Source organism: Helicoverpa armigera, chromosome 20, assembly GCF_030705265.1.
Source record: "Helicoverpa armigera isolate CAAS_96S chromosome 20, ASM3070526v1, whole genome shotgun sequence".
Lineage (NCBI taxonomy): Eukaryota > Metazoa > Arthropoda > Insecta > Lepidoptera > Noctuidae > Helicoverpa > Helicoverpa armigera.
This window is the reverse complement of record NC_087139.1, coordinates 1059564-1075181: the sequence shown is the minus strand read 5'-3', so window position 1 is coordinate 1075181 and position 15618 is coordinate 1059564. Positions and strand designations below refer to the sequence as shown.

At 36.4% G+C, this 15618-nt stretch overlaps 1 protein-coding gene across 1 annotated transcript in view; it reads left to right on the top strand.

The window, feature by feature from the left end:
- LOC110372505 (neurexin 1) overlaps positions 1-15618 on the top strand; it is a 76348-nt gene that overhangs the window by 53894 nt on the left and 6836 nt on the right. Inside the window, exons 7-12 of the mRNA XM_064039616.1 lie at positions 10271-10390; positions 12363-12555; positions 13295-13486; positions 13765-13908; positions 14226-14440; positions 14953-15070. Of these exons, the coding sequence (XP_063895686.1) occupies positions 10271-10390; positions 12363-12555; positions 13295-13486; positions 13765-13908; positions 14226-14440; positions 14953-15070 (982 nt within the window). The remainder of the gene's footprint in view (positions 1-10270; positions 10391-12362; positions 12556-13294; positions 13487-13764; positions 13909-14225; positions 14441-14952; positions 15071-15618) is intronic.

Genomic DNA, 15618 nt, shown 5'->3' with positions numbered 1-15618 from the left:
TATAACAACCATAAGATTTTTCATCTTTACAATATACATGAATTGTATATTCACAAATCTGAATCCGACCTTTCTCCGAGGGTTAGATCCTCTGGCCTTGTTCACGCCGCGGCTGAAGCAATAGATATTGATTCTAACTGCTCACTACGACAGCCTGAGCTCTCTCATCAGTTATACTGTTGTAAGGTATTTTTCGTATTTGAGGTCGACAAAAGAATGCAAAGATTTTTAGACGTAGTTTTGGTTTCCAAGGAAAAAAGAGAGAACGAAATAAAAATAAATGCAGAAGTAATTATGAAAAATAGGGACAAAGAAAATATATATTCGCCTGAAAACAAAGCAAATGCATGTAGGAGAATTTAGGTTGCAGCAAAAAGAACATATAACAAAAAAAAAACAGACCGCAAAAACATGGAAAGGAACCAGCAAATTTTTTAAGCCAGTAGCATTAATTTTTGTTTCAATTCCTTCACAAGACAGTCAGGTAATTAGAATCAACTAATTAAAGTAAAAAGAAGTAGCATCAATAACGTTGATAGCATCTAATGAATACTACAAGAAATAGAAGTAAAGGATTCTACTGAAGTAAATCCTATCGATTTGAAAGCTTCCTTGGTCGGAACTAGCCACAATTAATGACCGCGATTGCTGTAGTTGAAGATCGAACTGATTCTCACTCAGTAGGAGACTTTAATTTAGATGAAAAGTTAGAACTAATGCTTAGAAATCAACGAAATTAAATTATGCACTAGTTTGCAAACCTTCTGAAATCGACAAATAAAGTGGGAAATATATAGCATAGAAAATCCCCTTTTGCAAATACATACATCCAAATAAAAAACCTCTGCCTTTTTATGGACGGTCAGTTACAAATTGAAGAGCCATGTTTATAAAGTTTCATAATTATAATGCGACAATATTGTGAGTGGTCAGAATATCGATACCTCCCACGTAAGTTGTTGTATCTTCAAAATTGTAATTTTACACTACAGCGTTTTAAAGAGGAACACTCGCGTCAAATTGTCTTGCTTCAATATATTCTTTTCAAATTTTGCATACACATATATTTTAAAGTGCTTTCAATGTTTGCCTACGATTTTTTTGTTTAATAGTTGTAGTTTTTGAGATTTTGTTCATACAACATTCTAGACTGTAGTGTTACCTTACATAAATGTTGTACAGGATACTTACAACCATTTACAGCGGAAAACAATATTTGCATTTAACTGTATGTGCTAAATACTATAGTGTACGTTGATATAAATTTAATATTTTGTGGCAGTATGTGTACTTCCATATAATTAGGGCTTAGTAAAAAACCATATTTAATCCCCTTAAGTAACTCTGAAATAGTAACAATGCAACATAATTAAAAAGTCTAAAAAAAAACAGTTTCTTCTGACATCAAATAACAATCAAGATTCTAGGTTAATTATTAGTAAGATTAATTATTCCAGTCTTTTATTTATTAAAACTTTGATACCTATATTATGTTAAAGTTACTTAAACATAAAAAGAAATAAGGTATCGATGAAATACTGTGTGATAGCTCCTGTCACAACAGTCTTTAAACAGTAAAAAATAAATAAATTGAAAACGAAGTATTAAAATAAGAATAGTACTGACTGTAGAGGCGGATGACGGGGAGTAGCGAACCCGCGGGGCTATAGATCCGAATGCTCCAGAGAGTATACTGTCCCCATCTCCGGCCTGCCGGGTGAAGCATGGCGGGGATAGGTCTCCCGCCTCGCTAGAGCAGGGTTAGCAGCTCTGCTCGGAGGGTAGGTGCCTCGTGGTAAGTGGCGAGTGGGCCGGTGATGCTGGACCCACAGGGAGCGCGTGATCTGCGTTTAAAGTCCGCCGAGGTATCCTCACCCTTCAGCCGCTCATGTAACTGTTGCCCTCTTGTTACCATTTAGCGACTGATTCCCGGGGCCCAGTAAGTGAGTTGGCGAGTCTGCACCTGCCATTTTACGTATACAAAACGGCAGGTGCCATAGTTCCATAGTTATCCCCATTCCCAGTCCATTACATTAGCATCCCGTCACAATAGCCCTAGTAGTTTTATTCCATATTTAGCAATAGTTTAGCACAGAACCGGGGATTGTCTTTGGGTACGTTTTATATAGTATACAGGGATAATCGTCGGTTTTGTGTCGCCATTTCATTAAAGTTGTCTCAAAGGGCTTCAGCGTGTTGGCTTCGGCCCCACGTTCGCCTTCAAAATCCGGGACTTTGTAGTCCCGTGGTCGAGTAGAGACATACAAGATAATAATAATACCCGTTGCCCTCTTGTTGCGATTCAGCGACTGATTCCCGGGGGCCCAGTAAGTGAGGTGGCGAGTCTCCACCTGCCATTTTTACATGTATTTAATACATTGTCATCGGCAGGTACCATAGTTCCCGTAGTTTCCCCATTCCTAGTCTATTAGCATCCCATCACAATAGCTCAAGTAGTTTTCATCCATAGTTAGCAATAGTTTAGCACAGAACCGGGGCTTGTCCTTGGGTACATTTCTATAGTGTATACAGGGATAATCGTCGGTTTTGTGTCACCATTTCATTAAAGTTGTCTCAAAAGGGCTTCAGCGTGTTGGCTTCGGCCCCACGTTCGCCTCCCAAAAATCCGGGACTCTTTAGTCCCGAGATCTGGCAAAGACATACATAATAATAAAAAAATACTTAAGAAACTCTACTACTCCGAATCAGAAGTTTCACTATCGGAACGCGTTGCTACCACAACTGGCAGACTCCTGAAGAAGTCATGATATGTAGCTGGGATAAGCCCACTGTTACAAAGATCCATCAAGTTTATAGATTGCGGACTATTTGATATTACGGACGGTGGACTATTTGCTTGTGGAGTTGAACAGCTACTTTATGGAAGTAGCTGTTGGTGATAGTTGAGGTACAATATCCAACACTGATGAATTTTCTTTTTCTCGTCGTGTGGTCGGAGTCGTGGTGGCCTAGTGGGTAAAGGACCAACCTCTCAAGTATAAGGGCGCGGGTCAGGCAAGTACCAATGCAACTTTTCTAAGTTTGTATGTACTTTCTAAGTATATCTCAGACACCATGGACTGTGTTTCGGATGGCACGTTAAAACTGTAGGTCCCGGCTGTCATTGAACATCCTTGGCAGTCGTTACGGGTAGTCAGAACCCAGTAAGTCTGACACCAGTCTAACCAAGGGGTATCGGGTTGCCCGGGTAACTGGGTTGAGGAGGTCAGATAGACAGTTGCTTCTTGTAAAGCACTGGTACTCAGCTGAATCCGGTTAGACTGGAAGCCGACCCCAACATGATTGGGAAAAAGGCTTTTCTTTTTCTATGTAGTACGGGCAGAAGTTATTGTCACAATCATAGTCCAAATGATTAATGCTACAGGTAGGTGAAGGATGAGCTGATTCAAGAATTACGGAGTCATTAGAATTTGTAGTGTGTGTTATCTCCAGATTTTCAAAAATGTCAACATCTGATATCATATTCGCTAATTCATTCATCTCAGATTCAATAAAAGTAACTGGCAACGGAGAATCTGTAATAAAATGTAATGGTATCAATTTCATAATTATCTATTGATTACTGAACTAAATTCAGCCCATGATCATCAGAACTTTAAATCAAAAATTTTAGAGCGTGGTAAAATCATCAAAAGCATCCAGAGCAGAGTGGGAGGGACTGTCAGACTTGTACTGACTAAAATCCACGGTGTTATTCAATAGCCCTTTACCTATATTGTTGTATGTCATTAAAAAAAGAAATATCTTCGCAACGTAAAATATACTATGTCAACATCCAATAATTATTTGTGTATGTAATTCAGACGTAAACTGGTGTATGTATTACTTCACATATAATTTGTTATTATTCAACAACGTATAGTGTTGTATGTGATTATACAACGCTGATTTGGTATCTTCTAAGCGACGTAAGTTGTTGTAAGTAATCTTTAAAACAGTTTAGGTTGTTGTCGTTATAAAACTACATAATTCTAAAATATCGTTATAAATTATTAATTACGTAAAAATCGACGATCATAGGCGCGCGACCTCCACTCTTCATGAAGTCCGGCGTGAACTGTCGTATGTCATACATACGCGGCGCGAACGCGCAACGCACCCCGCGCTCTCGCCCGCGTAAACTGTTGCGGAGGTAGATACAATGTTACACGCCGCCGTTGTAATAATGATACAACTTAATACGTCTGGTAAATATAGTAAAAATTTTTTTTTAATTATTTTTTTTTACTCTTAACGCATACAGTAGGCAAAAATAGGCGGTTTGGTTTAAAAAACGTAAAACATGCATATTGTGGGTTACAACAACTTACGTGGGAGGTATCGATATAATAATGAGGATCAGTAGAAACCTTGACATGAATAAAGTAAGGTGTAAAAGTTACTTCAAAATGTTGGGCCAAGTTTTCGTAAACAACAAAGATTCAACACCGTTACTCCATTTACACCTAAAAATAGACAGTCAACAACTTTCTGAAACCAATATCAGGTTAACAACTCATATTTACAACCAAAACAACCGTGAACAAACATTTTAATCAACCAATACAAGTTTGGCAAACGTCGAAAATACTCAATTCGTTACTTCCCCTCCGATACTCGCAAAAACTAAGTAGCAATTAAAAACAATGGGTGCTTCGAAAAACCCGACCCGTTTAAAGATGACCATTGGTCTTTCAAGAGCACTTTAGAAAGCGGACTCTTGAATTCGGTCGAGTGTCACCGGGAACTTGATTAGATCGGAGTGGTGGTTATTTGATTTGAACTAAGGACGGGTTAGTCGATATTGATTGAATAAAACGTGTGGATCTAACCCTTCAAAGTTTCTTGTGATTTAGAAATGGAATGATTTATGAATTTCGGTGACAGGGTTGAAAACAATAATGAGGGGCGATTATTGGAAATTTTGACATTAATGACGGGTTTCTCATGGCGTGTTTTGAGATTTTACTGGTGTAATTGTAGTCATTTCCTTCAGCATAAATTACGAGTTTTGTATTTAGAAACGTACAGGTATAAATGCCTCTCATATGTAGTTCCATTTTGCTACATATCTGAAATGCAAAACATACTGGAACAGTCGGAGCAACTATCTCAGATAGTTCTACTCTTGTTTGAGTTGAGGGAATCAAAGCCGCAGATCGAACAAGCTTCATTGCTTCCATCGGGATAGTTTCTTTTGTTTTGTACTGCTGTATGTTCGTTATAGATGTTTTATATCAGGAAAGCGGGTGAACCATAACTGTGCGTATAAAATGTACTTGCATATTGTCTTTGTATGCGTAAGCTCGAGAGCGCTCAGTGGTCCCGAGTCATAAAAAAATTGGCAACCTGAATTTATCGGTATCGGAGATAAGTGAATAAACAGACAGAAAATATTATTGACGAGTAGATACAAAACGTAGTTAACTAAGGACAATCATATTCACATTTCAATCCTAACCTTCAATTTACAACATTTCACAAATGCCCTACATCGCCATCCTTTACCAGCCATTTTATATTTACTTTGGACTAAATCAATGTCAGCGAGGTCGGCCATACTTCCACTCAATTTACTGGAAACCACCTAATGTGTTTATAGCAGTTCTTAGTAAAGGCATTACGAATTCAGTGGTTTCTTCGTAAGTGCTTGAAAGGCGATTAAGTGACCTTTTCAGTAGTGTATGGCGTATGGCTGGTGATTGCATTGTGTACGACCTTAATTATTTTCAAGTTCGGTGTTTTGTAAAGGGTGTGTGTTTTGTGATTGGTTGAATGTTTATACCTATTACTGCTATTTGTACTGCTACATATTTGTATGTGTCTTAGCAATTGTCCTCTTGTTGTAGAATAAAAAATATCATATTCAATTGTAATATTTTTGGCAAACAAAATAAGCTTTTATAATCGTTTTTTCTTCAGTATCAGAATCAACGTGTTTATTTGTTCTTCTTCAATTACGATATCAATAGCGTTTAGCGTAGCAAAAATTTATTACGTGCTTCCTAGGCCAGGTTATAATATGCTGATACTGGATGTTAATCAATACAAACAACCTTACATTATTCTTCTGAACTTAACTCCCTTTGTGTTTCTAAAGTTACTGAAGAAAACAGTTTTCCTGAACAACCCGATGCTCGCTATAAAAGAAAATTATGATAACCCAAGTGGGCAGTTAGCTCAGGCTTACAACTAGCTCGCTCAGCTAACGTAAACGCCAACTAATATGAGCTCTTAGAAAATGCTATTTTTTTACTAAAACGTTTTCTCTTAGACAAGGGAATTCTCTTGGTGCTGCAATGTTTATAATTAAATCTTGGAATGGGTAGTGCAATAGCGACAATGCATTGAAAGTTAAGTTTCCATAAAATTCATACGTTTGGATGCATCATCAAATGTACTATATCAATAATGATATCAATCAATTATATCTCATATCATCATCGGTATCACTACCGTAGGTAATTGAATATCCTCGATTAGCATCGATGTTTTATTGCGTTACAAACATGTTCTTATGTATTTTTACATCAACATACCTAAATATTGATATATAAATACCAACTGAATTATATCTTCATCAACAATTATTCTATCTACAAGTTTATCTCTTTCACTAATTCCATCAACGACTAACATTCTGCTAACATCGTCCCTCAAACAATCCAACCTTCTAACATCACTTAAAAAATGTAACGCAATCCAAAGAAACGCAAGTAGGCACATTTTCCGCTTAGCCCCGCCTTCGCGTCGCTTTCGCTGAAGCAAGTCTTACGCTTCAGTTGCTGGGGTTAATGGGAATAACTGATTTTAATGTAAAGATAAGGGCGCGAAGGAAATGTGAGGGCCATTGAGAACGGTTTTGGGACTTGCTCCGGTGCTTATGTTTCGATTTTTGGTTGGCAGGCTAAGTTGCGTGGGTGTGCGGTTACAAATGGTCGTAAGCTGGAAAAACTTGAAGCAATAGAAGATATAGTATGCCCTAAGTAGTGACTTTAGGAAGGCTCTGATGTTCTGCGTAGTAAAAAACATCTTGGCTTTATTAATGTTGGCAAATTGTGTGGTCGTTTTGGTAGTATAAGAATAAACTAAACCTCAGTGATTTAAAGTAGAAAGAATTCATTACCTATTTTCTCTAAAAAACATTACCCTCTAACACGCAGCTACGTAGATTTAATCCTCATACATGTAGATTCTACTAAAGCTTGCTTTTAACGGATTACAACAGGGTAATTACGGCTATTTTAGTTACCAACGCGAAAATATTTTACGATGCCCGCAGGTTTAACGAATGTACTACAAAGGGATATTTGGTAGAAATAAAATGTAAAAGAACCTACCAACCTTTTGCACGGCAATTTGAGGTTCATTCAGAATCTGCTTTTTGTAATTCTGCAACAATTTGTACTGATGGGAGATGCATGGAAAATGTACGAATTATGGAACTATAGTGCTTCTCAATATTCTAGCGACGATCATATTTTTTGGACTATATTGGAATTTACTAGAGCTCGAACGTATTGATGTTGGCGACATCAAATGGTTTGAGTCGATTCGAATTTGTGGATACGCTGCTGTATCTATGACTTTTATTTTGAAAAACTAATCGAATGCAAAAATGTTTTGTTATCATGTTAGAGTAGCAGCTTGATAAAAGTCACCATTTTTGGATATTTGAATATGTAGATTCTGGGATTTAGCAAAGCACTCAAACATTTTTGGTCAGTCCTGATTTAACATACCTACCTGATATTATTAAATAACTAAAAACTAATCTAACCTAACTAGACCAATAAAATATGTGCCACAAATAACAACAAAACTTGAAAATGACTTCATTTTCTTTTAAATAAATATCAAATGGAGTGATGACTTGCGCAAGACGGCTGGCAGGAGCTGGATGCGAGAAGCCGAAAATCGATCTCAGTGGCGTGCACTTGGAGAGGCCTATGTCCAGCAGTGGACTGCGATAGGCTGATGATGATGATGATGATGAAATATCAAATAACCACCCTACAATAGCCATTAACCCTAGGCCTTTCACATCAGTGAAAGCCAATTTTATCGCACTTAGGATCTCCGATGTTCACCTCTACGACCTATGACCTTCCCAAGGTCCCCTCGTGTGTATTTGTAACCGTTCGTGAACCCTCGGCTTTAATTGTCCACGGTTGTGTACAGTTCGAAGCATTGTTTGCTTTTACGAAGGCTGCTTCTAGGAATCTTATTGTAAAAACATTGGATTTTTTTCGCGGAATGTTTAGATTCATTGTTTATTTAGTGCTTTCGATATTTGCTTTGGGTAAATAAATAATAATAGTCTTGTTGTTGTCATATAGATTAAAAGTATCTACTAACGTAAATATGAAGTTCTCTGCCTTTGTTTCTAACAGCAGTTGAGTTTGGCTTCTATTTTAGATAAATGCGGTTGTATTCCCATGTTAAATGAAACGATTACCAGGCTTTTAGAAATCTGCAGCTTTGCATTAGAGTACTGCAAAGTTAAATACTGTCTACCTAATAAGATTTAAAAAAATTGAAAATCATCAATTTGATTGCCAAAAACTAAACCATTTCAAATCCATCAGCCTACTTACCAAGCATATTAAGTCTTCTCATTTTAGATCGGCCACGCCAAACACATCATCACAATCAACAAATTAGCTTTAATTACACAAAACATATTTGCCTTGTTCGTTATTCTAGCTCTAATGAACATATTAGCTGTAACTGCAGTTAGCTATGTGTTGCTATTAACTTCATTGTTCCCTTGTGGAGTATTAGTTTACGAGTCTGACTGTACTACAGCAATAACCATATTGATTTTATTTGTGTTTATGATAGTAGGTAATTTGAAACAATGGTTGTTTATGATCGTGATATTGTTAAGTAATGTTTGATGGATTTGGTTGATGATTGTGATGAAATAGCTAGATTTGAATTTGTACTTCTTATACAGCGTATAGAGATAGATTGCCAAGGACAAGTTTTCGAATTGAGATTCAGTTATTGATCATAAAAAAAAACAAAAACAGTTGATATGAAAATAAGAACATTATTTTGCAGATACAGTTGAAACTGCAATTATATTATCTGAACGTTTTTTAAAAGATACCAGACTCCAAAAAATAAACCTCTTTCCAACAAAATCACACACAAACGATGAGAAATGAACTGGAATTACATTCGTATTCGACATTCAGGTACAGCCAATATCCACTAATTTCCGAACCCATCCGTGCTTAAGCTATGAATTTATTGATTTCGCCTACAGTTTGGGCGCTCAATAATTCACCAACTAATGTACAAATGATGTTCAGGAATGATATTGATTTCAATTGTAATAAGATTGAAGGTTGCCTGATGAATATGGTAAATATAGAAGTTCATTGGTGTTGTTTAGTAACTACTATGGTTAAAGATAGCATAGCTCGTTTTGATGGTAAAGATAATTTTGATGCAATTCATGTATTCTGGAATAGTTTGCATTTCATTAGACTTATTGATAAAACATTCCTTGGTAATGAAGAAAACATTAATCAAAAAGAAAATAACTTGCCTTAATAAGCAAAAAATTTAAAAGTTAAAGCCAGCTTTTGTTACTACAAATTAAGTGAGGATATTTCATTTCCATGACATCAAAAGAAGATAGAATGTAGACATTTGTTCCCATCTTTTGTTTAGCTCTGATTTTCTGTACAATGGAGATTGCGCGGATTGCTGATAAAGCTGAATATTTTTCACCATTCTTTCAGGGAGTTTAAGGCTTTTAAATAGCGTGCATTACTTTGAAAATTCCTTAATCAAGGCCTAAGTGACCCTGGATATTATTTTTGGCTAACGTGTTTTTTCAATCAGGGATCGGGAAACTTTTGTATATTTCTTTAGCAATAAATGTAATTTTAACCACTCAGTTACCGTTTATTTTTCTTTAATATTGTCTGAACGATTTTCCACGAATAACATTTTTGGAGAACTAACTTTTTATTCAACTTTAAAGCTGGCATATTTTTGTATACCAGCTTTAAAGTAAAATGAAACTTGGTAAATTGAAATTTTATTTCTATTTCTGTAAAGGTCAGATCATGTTACACCTACGTAAGCTTTATTTGCCTAAAATACTTTTTCATTTTCATTGATGACAATCTCTCCTCCTGTATTTACATGGCTCCTAAATATAACTGGTTCAATGACTACCATGGTTTCTTTCTTATCTACTTTCCATAGACATGATGATAGGTTATGTAATTATGTTTTTTCTAATCCGCAGATTCTACCAAAATGGGAAGCAGTGAAGACAGGAACAATATCTTTCAAGTTCCGTACAAACGAACCAAATGGGCTTGTTCTCTTCAACATGGGCGCCAAGCCACCAAGGGTAGGTTGCACGGTAAGGGGTGGAGCTTTTGGGGTTAGACGATCACTTAAGAGATTAATATCATCTTCATTGGAAAGTAAATCACGATCATGGTCATTGAGAAGTCGCTTTGTGGGGTATCGCATTTATTTTTCTTTGGTTAACAATAGTTTCTTATGAGTTGAGGTGTGGTGAAATTTGGGATTTTGAAGTCATTTGATTGTCAGTGGGTTAGAATTATGTTATGGGAGATAATGTATCTTGTTAACTTATTTTAAATTAGGTGACTCGTTCAGCAACAGTACTTACTTGAAATTACGTAACTCGTATCTACTTAGGTTTATCATCTCAGTGCACTTTTTAATTACCTAATTGTTATAAGACTAGTAATAAACATTTCTTTAGCTTCTAACACAATGTAAAAAGAAGATTCAAAGTTGTCATAGATATTAAAAAGTAGAAATTAAATCCTTGCGAAACCCCACTAACCTCAATGGATACTCAAATCTCCGAATTTAATAATACGAGTCAAAATTCACGAGGGAGAAATTAAGAGGTCCCTTTTATTAAATCCTGTCATGTAAAATGGACCGACTTATAATAAAATCTGATTAAAGTTGTTCGAGAATTTGATTGTTTGAAATGATCTCAATCCATTGAGGTGCTGCATGGTAGGTCAAGTTGAAGAGATTATTATAAAGAAGATAAACACAGACATAGGGGAATTTGTGTATGGTACCTTATAAAGTTTCACCCACTTTAATGATGTGATTTTTTATGTTTATCTGTCTACCTGGTACGCACTGTAGAATCCAGAGCACAAATTGACTCCCCAGCACAACACGAAATGCTTTTACGAGTAACCTTGAACGAATTAAAATGTTACAATTTTATTTTCGAATTGGTGTTTGAATTTTTCAGTTTGATATTTATGACGCTAGGCAAATTCATGGGACCAAAGTACAGACTGATGTAGAAAGGGCTTTATTAATACCTACACAAATTCGCACCATTTTCGTCTCTTGAATCACTTTTTCTTTTATTAGATTTTTTGCTTTCACCAGTATAATTTTTATTACAAGAACTTTTGAATTTATTTCGCTTGTCTTTTCAACTGAGTTTTTTCAATAAGTCCACATTGAATATAAAGTAACTTCAGAGGGATGGTTGGTACAAATTTACTAGAATTTGCATGTCTGGTCCCGAATGTTAGTATTCAAATAGTTTGCGACTAGTTTGCATGTGTTACGTGCAGTCAGTCGAAGCCGATTTTTTATTTGGCTTTTAGTATTAGGTACGCTTCTATTGATTTATGTTGTACCAACGATATTCAGTATTCGATAACAGTTAGTCTAGTTTTTTATGCATTTGATTTTTTGATACGATACACGTTTACTTTTTCAATTATATAAAATCCTATTTCTGTTATTCTGTTTTATGCTTTTTCGGTTTTAGCTTCACTGTTTTACATATTGGAGTATTTATTCAAGTAGATTTTATATGTAGTATATCTATCATTACAGTAGCTGTAGTTATACACTTTAGTTATTATACATATAATTAAGTATATACGTAATTTATGTAATTTGTAATATAATAAATATACTCAATTAATTGCCCGATTTAATTCTTTGCTCGTGACCACCTGAGCTTTATTTAAATTAACAAAAAGCAGTCAGTATGTTCTTTCGAATGTTTTATAATATGTCTTTGATGTTAATGTCGCTCTTGTATAATACAGTACAGCGATAATATTGATGTCGTATGTGAACAGCACTTCCAACACTTTTGGTGTTGTAACGTTGTTGTGTAATTTTGTGCCTTTCACTACTTCTGGATACGTATTATCTTCCACATTCAACATTTCCATTAAACTATATGGCAGATTACTAACACAGATTGTATCTATCCAAAAGTGGTGATCTTGGCTTGTCTTCTGTTGTCCTACTATCCGTTCATATACAATTTCAACAAATTCCTCATCATTGTCACCATCGTCTTCCAGGCTGATCTGTTCGCCGTTGAGATCCTCAACGGTTACATTTACGTGCACATTGACCTTGGCTCCGGAGGGGTCAGGGTGAGAGCATCTAGAAGAAGAGTCGATGACTCCCACTGGCATGACTTCTTGTTGAGGAGGAGTGGCAGAGATGGGAGGGTCACTGTTGATGGGGCTAATGCTGAGTTTAAGACGCCCGGTAAGCCTTTGGATTTTTTTCTTTACTAGCTACAACAAAGCTGTATTGGAAGAATGCTTTCATGTATTTTAATAAAAAAATATCTAGGCTTCATGATAAGTCAGAGTTGTTGTCTGTCCTTGTGTTTGTAATACTTTATACTCCCTTAAACTTGTCCCTTCATATAATTTTATATCGTGACTTTTACTACATATTTTTTTGAAATTCATGCCTATCACCTTTCTATCTGATTAACAGCATAATTCCAATAGTTCTTGATTGATAGGCCATTAACTTGATGATTACATGACATTATCTCCGTGTAACGTACGTCAAAGGCCATTACGGTTTTATCTCTTATTAATGGCTTCGAATTCATTAACATTGAGTGGATTCAATTTATGTATGCCATGACAATTAATTTGCGCGATAAAGCATTCTCGATTAACTTGACATAATGTATGTAACGTTTTGGACTTAATCAGTGACGTAAGATTGTTATGTATGATTTGTGTGGTCAAGTAAATTGTAAGATGATATTTATCTAGCATATGAATAGCTTCTTAAAATGTATGGTCTACTAAAATACAAGGAGCGTAGCAAAAGTACGTAGTTTAAAGTTGATCAGTGGCTCCTCCAACAGAGTCCTTACTATGTATCTAATTCACTTACATCCTTATTCTCTGTATTACATTAACTTTGTATTTAATATTATCCTCTCTGTCTTTATTCTTAACCAAAACTTCGTTACCAATTTCAGGAGAATCAAATCAATTGGAACTAGATGGACCATTATTCGTCGGAGGTCTTGGCTCGGAGTATTCAGCATCAAGAACTCCACCAGCTTTGTGGACGGCGGCATTGAGGCAAGGGTTCGTGGGCTGCATCAGAGATCTGGTGCTGAATGGAAAACCTCAGGATCTTACTGCGTTTGCTAGGCAACAAGATTCTGGTAAGTTGATTAAGCAACTTAATAATTTACTAGAAATGCCTTGAGCTTTTCGTATAACCATCTAACAAGCCTTGTTAGTCTCAGAGTTTTCCCTTATCCACCTGACAGCCTATTAAATCAAATTTGCACTTATCTGCAATTCCCTTGCATAAAGTTTGTTAAAGTGATTTCTAATATTATCATAAATCAAGTGTTTTGCTCGTTACCACACAACCACGATGCAAGAGATATGTCATATAAATAGAATAAGAATTGAATTTATGTTCTGGTCTTTCCAGCGTCAGTCCGACCAGCCTGCCATGTGCTGATGAAACAATGCGTGAGTTCCCCGTGCCAGCATGGTGCATCCTGCTCCGAGGGATGGAACCGCCCGCTGTGTGACTGCTCCATGACTAGCTATGGCGGTCCTACTTGTGGAAGAGGTGAGGGATAAGGAATGCGATAAAAAAGACATGAATATGTTTCTAGATTCTTCAGACAGTTTGGATGAATCCTGAACCTCAAAAGTTGTGAGTGTTGTGATTCGAAAGATTTCAAATGTTTTAGAGAAATTTACTCCTTCAAAGTCCATCAATCAGTAAAATCATTATTTCGTCGTAAATATTAGCCTCTTACATACGTTTTTTGGTAAATGAAGTGATATTTGAAACAATGTTTAGAAGAGATTATAATTCAAAGAACCAATCTAAAGACCACTTTCTTTACCAACCAACTTAAAACCATAAAATCACATTTCCAGAAACCGCAACAATATTCCTCAACGGCAGCCAGCACCTTACAGCAGCTTTAGGACCAGAACACATCACACAGACTGAGGAGTTATTGCTTCGGTTCCGGACGACGAGAGCTGGTCTGCTACTCAGGACTGCTTCTGAACATTCTGCTGATAGGATCGAGCTGGCTGTGGCAGCTGGGAGAGTGAGGGCCAGTGTTCGACTTGGGGATAGGGAAAAGGTAAGCAATAGTATCTTTATGCTTGGGTTTTAGTACTTCGTTGTCCTTTGTTTTTGTTGAGGTTTCGACTGCGTTTTAGCAGCAAATACGAAGCATAATATCAAAAATACCAAACATTAAAGTAAAAGTTATATTCTTTCGGTCCTGCGCCTGATCTCTCTCCGGTGGTGTCGGATTGCCGTCCCATCGGCATGAGAGTGAAGGAATAGTGAGTGCCCTTGTGTCTGCGCAAATGCTTGTGCACTATACACAAGCATATGCTTGTGCACTATACATGTCCTGTGCACTTGGCTAATTTCCTTACATGAGAACAGCCGCCGTAGCCGATAATCGGCTAGGAGGACATCATATAATTTTAATGGCAGCAACAGAAAAACAATTTTAAGTAATTTGTTACATACCATGGTACACAACAGCAAGATAATTTGTTTCAAGTTATAGTTATGATAAGACCGTGGAATAGTTGACTTATGTAATGATCTGGATATTGATCTCCGTTCTTTTCCTTCCAGAACCTTCTAGCGGGCACGAACGTAGCAGACGACGCGTGGCACACAGTGCGGTTCTCGCGCCGCGCGTCCAACCTCAAGCTGCAGGTGGACGGCGCGGCGCCCGTGCGCGGTATGTTATGTACGTACCCGCGGCACAGAACGCACCTTTTGTTTTCACCCCTAACTAGACGACAGTAAGGTTGGTTTTGCTTTGGCTGCGGCGGCGGTTGTGGTATTGAAGAGTTGCTAACACACACTTACATACAGTACAGCATCTTCACACAAGCAATTTAAAATTCTTGTATAAATGATCTAAATAAATATTAATGTGAGTCATAGAAGTTTATGAAATCGATAAAAAATATTAACTTCTATGAAAGAACAAGTTTGAGATTTAAAGAATGAGGATACAACTTGAACTTAGTTTTTAAAATTATTTTTTCTGAAAATACTTTTCTCCGTCAATATCTACCATGCCAGTTCTTATTTCTAAATTCCAAATTGACATTTTCCATATACTTTTCGGACAAAGACCAGTAACATTTCACCATTAAACATCTCTAAAACAAAAAGAAAACTTAACATTCTCAAAAGAGCAAAGAAAAATGCATCAATATAAAATAGTAATTTATGAGTTAAAAGCCCCAACGCAGTCAAACCAAATATAGAACTTAAGACAAAATATGA